The sequence below is a fragment of the Adiantum capillus-veneris genome, chromosome 4 (genome assembly GCF_014529385.1).
Source record: "Adiantum capillus-veneris isolate H3 chromosome 4, ASM1452938v2, whole genome shotgun sequence".
Lineage (NCBI taxonomy): Eukaryota > Viridiplantae > Streptophyta > Polypodiopsida > Polypodiales > Pteridaceae > Adiantum > Adiantum capillus-veneris.
Window position 1 is genome coordinate 25,112,322 of NC_140934.1, and position 5,492 is coordinate 25,117,813.

General features: G+C 44.6%; 1 protein-coding gene across 1 annotated transcript; it reads left to right on the forward strand.

The window, feature by feature from the left end:
• Positions 1-595: 595 nt before the first annotated feature.
• LOC147458878 (uncharacterized) lies at positions 596-5,078 on the forward strand. The gene is made up of 2 exons (XM_086510297.1): positions 596-1,985; positions 2,398-5,078. Exons 1-2 carry the CDS (start codon positions 984-986, stop codon positions 2,917-2,919), a joined length of 1,524 nt encoding a protein of 507 aa, XP_086366423.1. The 5' UTR covers positions 596-983; the 3' UTR covers positions 2,920-5,078.
• Positions 5,079-5,492: the final 414 nt, after the last annotated feature.

Below are 5,492 nucleotides of genomic sequence, written 5' to 3' on the forward strand. Positions count from 1 at the left end.
CTAGCGCTCCGTGTGTGTTTTAGAGAGAGAGAGAGAGGAGGCGTACAAACGCACTGCAATTTGTACAAGCGCGGTGCAGGTTGTGCATGTCTACCTGCAGCGAAAGCTCCGTTTTCTCTCTATCGCTCTCATACGCACACAACGCATTTATATATTCGACCTTAAAGCTTGCTAACAAGAGAAAACATACACACATACATACCTCTCTCTCTCTTTCTCTCTCTCTCTCTCTCTCTCTCTCTCTCTCAGGGACATCTATGTCTTTGTCCGCCTCTCTCTCCCTGTCGCTGTCTCTGTCTTGCTCTCTCTCTCCAGCTTCCCCACCTCTCCGGCTCTCTCTCTCTCTCTCTCTCTCTCTCTCTCTCTCGGTGCACGTACACCACCCTCTAATTTGCTCTCCAGTCCTACTGCAACCGCTAGCTTGGGCAGCAGCTACTTATTGGCTGTCCTTTCTCGCTCACAGACAGTAGTCACTTTAGCGGCTCTGCTCCTGCAGAGCGTGCCCTAGCCAACCTTAATCCACCCTAATTATACCCTTACAAACATTTACGTTCCCCAAACCCCTTAGTCTAAATATACCCTTAGCTAATCAAATGATTAGGGCCGAGATCATGAGACCTCGGAACCCTTTCTTGCTTTAAGTAAAGTTGCCTGAATTGCTAGAAAGGTGCATGTTGCATCTTGATCAGGCCCACACATTATATATAATGGGGTGCCTTTGCTTTAGGGATTGCAGCAACTGTAGCACTCTCTCCGTCCCCTTTGCAAGCAAGAAAGGGCTAGCATCATTGCGTAGGTCTAGTCTCTGCAGCTGAACAAGCAAGCGCATAGCAAAAGCTTATCCATCTTTTCCGATAGTGTGTGTGAGAGCGCGCGCGCTTGTGTGTGTGTGGTTGTGTGTGGGCCGAGAGAGAGAGAGAGAGAGAGAGAGAGAGAGAGAGTAGATCAGTGTGCTTATGTGTGTATTTCACCCTTAAGTATCCATGGCCGAGCCCAGGAGCTCTTGCAGCTCCCTTCATCAAATCTATGGTGGGCTTCCTTTCAGTAAGCAAACGATAATGTTTACTGAATGGCTTAAGCCTCATGCAGAGTCGCCTATCCAGTCCGAGCTTCCGAAGGCAGCTGCCATGTCAAGCTCAGCATCATCAGGCGGACAGCAATCCCATTATAGTGGTAACCTACCCTCTGCCTCCTCCTCTTCCTCCTCTTCTCTTTCTCAGTATACTCAATTCTTGCTCCCTCAACAACATGATCAGCAACCTCAGCCGCAAGTGCAGGGGGTCAATGTAATTAAAGCCCCTTCTGGTGCTGACGCTCATGTTACTGCTAGGATTAGCTGCAGCTCTCCACCAGTTCTGGAAGCCCTCCCTTTGCTCAACTCACTGAGCTCTCCAGCTAGATCTTCTGCAGTTTACTGCCACTTTGAGAGCAGTCATGCGGATGATACGTCTAGTATGCAGCGCACCGCAGATCTCCTTCCAAAAGCTGAGGCTAATTGCAGTAGAGATTCATCTGAAGAAAGCAACGAGAATGCAGCTGTTGGACTTCATATAGGGCTTTCCTCTAAATTGGATGATCCTCATCATCATTTTCATCACCATGGTTCAGCTCCGCACGGGCACACTGGTGGTGATAATGACCACAAGCAGTACCACAATCATGCTGGCAATAGTACTGCTATGCTGGGGACCAGTAACACTGAATATGGCGGTCACGTCGGGACTCATCAATTGGGTGCAAATTCTTATGGCATTCTCTCTGTTGCCTCTACCGGAGCATGCCCAGGCAGTGGCGGCATCGATGCAAGTAACTTGCAGTGCTCTTATGTGAGAGAAGCACCAACAATTACAAGGCCTGCAGCTTTGCTAGGTGCTCTAGCTGAGGGCCAGTTCTGGATTCCTACCCCATCACAAATCTTGATTGGACCGACGCAATTCGCGTGTCCGGTCTGCAACAAGACATTCAATCGCTACAACAATATGCAGGTGAGATGGGTCGATCTACAACAATGTCTAGGTAGAATTAGCAGATTATTTATTATTGAAAGAGGACTGTTTGACCTTTTAATGAGGTTTAACCATATGATTTAGAACCGTAGCAAGTGGAGGGAGCTAGTACAGGTACTTTAAATATAGCTTTATTGAATGCAAGTATGCTAGGAAGAGATTGAGCTATGTCTTATATATTAGAACAAAGAGTAGGTACATCATTATCATTTTGACGGAAACTGCTCGCTCTTTTATTCCTCGATCACAAATCATTTTGCTGCATCGTGCTTGTCTTTCATTCTAACTGAACAGGACATCTGAGGGGCCCTTCAATTTCAATCATTTCTTTTCCTCAGCTAGAGAGGTGCATTGTTTAACCCTAGCGTCTCTTCCACCTTTCTTTTTGTAGATGCACATGTGGGGCCATGGTTCCCAGTACCGGCGCGGCCCCGACTCCCTCAAGGGCACCCAGCCAACCGCCATGCTCCGCTTGCCATGCTTCTGCTGCGCTCCTGGCTGCCGCAACCACATCGAGCACCCCCGAGCCAAACCGCTTAAGGACTTCCGCACTCTGCAGACCCACTACAAGCGTAAGCATGGGATGAAGCCATTTAGCTGCCGCAAGTGTGGTAAGGCGTTTGCGGTGCGGGGCGATTGGCGGACACATGAGAAAAATTGTGGCAAACTCTGGTTGTGCATTTGTGGTTCTGATTTCAAGCATAAGCGTTCCCTAAAGGATCATATCCGTGCTTTCGGACGAGGCCATGGACCTCTACATCCCGTTCTGGACGGATTTATGGACATGGACTTCCTCAACCAGCATGGTGCACCTGCAACCTCTGCGCCTGGCAATCCACAGCAAATATACAAGGTTGGATGTAACATACTTTCTAACATGGAAGATGAAGACCCTTCCCTAGGTTCTCTTTAACACCCTTCACATACAGTGAGTTGGCAGTACAACTCAGCCACATCAAGCAATTTGGTCTAGGTATAGTTCAGTCAAAGGGAAAGCAAGAATTCTTTGCACATTTTCCTTCGAAGGCAAAGATTGCAAGGAAGAGTCACTGCAACGTATCTGGCCAAAGCTTGCATGGCTTTTAGGCTGCTAGATTGCTCTAAAACAGACAAGCTTCATCATTCATCAGCAGATATTTATTAGGCAGATGATACTAACAGAAATTAACTGTTTGGTGTTTTGCTGAGCTCGGATCAAGTGTTGGAGACACACATATGCTTTTTGATGTGCAAGAGGGGCTCTTTATGTGTCAGTTCGATCAGCTGTCATGCTTATATGGAGATGATGCCTAAAAAGTTTCGATGACGGCAGGCGGGTCGGATGACTTGATATTGAGCATGGTATGTCTCCTCATGCAACTGATTCCAAACTGTTAAGCTATGAGATGCTGGCCCTGGTTGCATTTTGCAGCTTCTCGATCGGCAGACAGGTATATGCAGCTTGGCATGAGCTAATTATGATTATATGCCCCTCTTCTTCTTCTTCTAATTTGCAGCTCAAGATAACTAACGCCCCTCTCACCAGACGTAAAGGCTTAATGCAAAACCACACTAATTAGGTGTTGAACTAATTTGCCAGGAAACATCCCTAACGTCATTTTAGCAATCAGGGAGGCTGCCTTGCAAATTATGTTCTTTGGCCGGCCACGAATTGGTAAGCCGTGCTCTAATTTGTGGCATAGGCGATAGTCTGCAGTAATTAATTAAGTTTGCTCAACGCAATTTTGGACTCAATTTACATGCAATTATACGCCTGTATATAAACTCAACATGGTATGGCTAGAAATTATTCCTTGTCAGCTTGGCTTTGTTTTTCATGTCGTTGTAATAATTACCCACTTCAGCTGGTGCCAGATTTGTGTATCCAACAGTATTTAAGCACGTAAACATGAGTTGTGCGTGGCATCTGCATGTGGTTGCCCGTGTGCGTGCTACTAGCAATCATATGCGGCACTGGGCCTTTTTCCTTTCCCAGAACTTAGAAGCGTACTGCTGAGATTTTATATTCGCATGAGTGTGAGAGAGGATATACAAGCTGGTGATTAGACATTTGGACAAGAGAGCTGATTGGATAGAGTGGAGGGAGAGGTGTAAAAAAAACCAAAGTCCTTGCTGGCTACATCAACATATATTCGTTAGGGTACTATATATACCTGACAACATGTAGGGGAAGAACAGCTTGAAACCTAAGTCCCTTACTCCCTTGCACTCCCCTTAAATGTTTGTACTCACTTACACGAATGCATGTTTGTACTTAAATGTCGATAAGTGTAAAAATATTTGTATGCATCGATGCATGTATTGGTATTTTTTTGGGATGAGAGTATGATTAATGCATATGCTTATTATTACAATTGTTACATTATAAAGAACATAGATGTATATCTAGCACCACTCCAAGTGAAGCCTCACATCTTGTGGGCAAGCATTGATGTGGTTGATATCTCTGAGCCATCATGTGTGCAAGGCATCCACACTTTTTATCTCATAAAAGACTTTCTATAATGGACAACAATGCATGTCCGCTATGTGGTGCTTGAATTGGAGGCTTATCTAGTGCATTGAGAGCATGTAAGATATCTTTCAGAAGGCCATGATCTCATGTGTGTAGCCAATATCTGCAACTGTGGTATGCATCCTCTAACACAAGCAAGTAGAAGATTGAATGATAGGATACAAGCAATATGAAGCCAACTAGCATGCCATCGGATGAAGAGAATGTCAATTTTCCACAAGCTCTCGTACAAAGGTGACCTATAACTCATCAATCTTTTCCTTGATACAATGCATATTTTCAAGAATGTGGGAGACATCCTTTTGTAAGACCATGCAGTACAAGGGTTCAAAAAAGATGGCTTAGAGGCTAAAGAAAAAAAAACATGAGTTCTGGCCTCACTCTAAACCCCGAAAGTTTGGCGTTCCAAAACCCCCCTAGGAAACAAATGAAGGCAATTATCCAATATTTAAACCTCCAAGTACATAGGTTCATGGCTTGAAGACTATCGTTGCACAAGATAATGATCATCAAATCTCATGATTGGATCCAATATTTGCAGCTTGAGTTACCTATCACTACGAGGGATTGTCCCGCTCAGAACAGCAGGACTTCAATCTACATGATTAACCCTTTGGTGCATAACTAATTGGAACTTGAGATGAGAGATCAAGAAGAAGGAAACTATTAAGCTCATAACCTAAATGCTTAGGAGGAAATTTGAATGGTGAGAACGTATTTTTACACAAATATTGTATCAATATCAACACGAGCACTACACTCAATTATTTGCTCATGTGGCTAATGAGGCTACATAGAACCTCTCACAAACTTTTTTCAATTCTCTTCCTCTGGTGAATATACATGTGCATATATAGACAAATATTGCTAACCCACCCCCTCCCCCACTATGAAAAACTCTAATTGTTTACCGCAGTCTTTTACCACGTTTTGTAGAGAGAAGGTCCAAATTCAGCTAAAGAGGGAAGAGA

Excerpts from the sequence above, each read along its gene's own strand:
- LOC147458878 (XM_086510297.1), top strand. The coding sequence starts at position 984 with ATGGCCGAGCCCAGGAGCTCTTGCAGCTCCCTTCATCAAATCTATGGT. Across the intron at positions 1,986-2,397 it reads ATCGCTACAACAATATGCAG|ATGCACATGTGGGGCCATGG; the intron begins GTGAGATGGGTC and ends TTCTTTTTGTAG.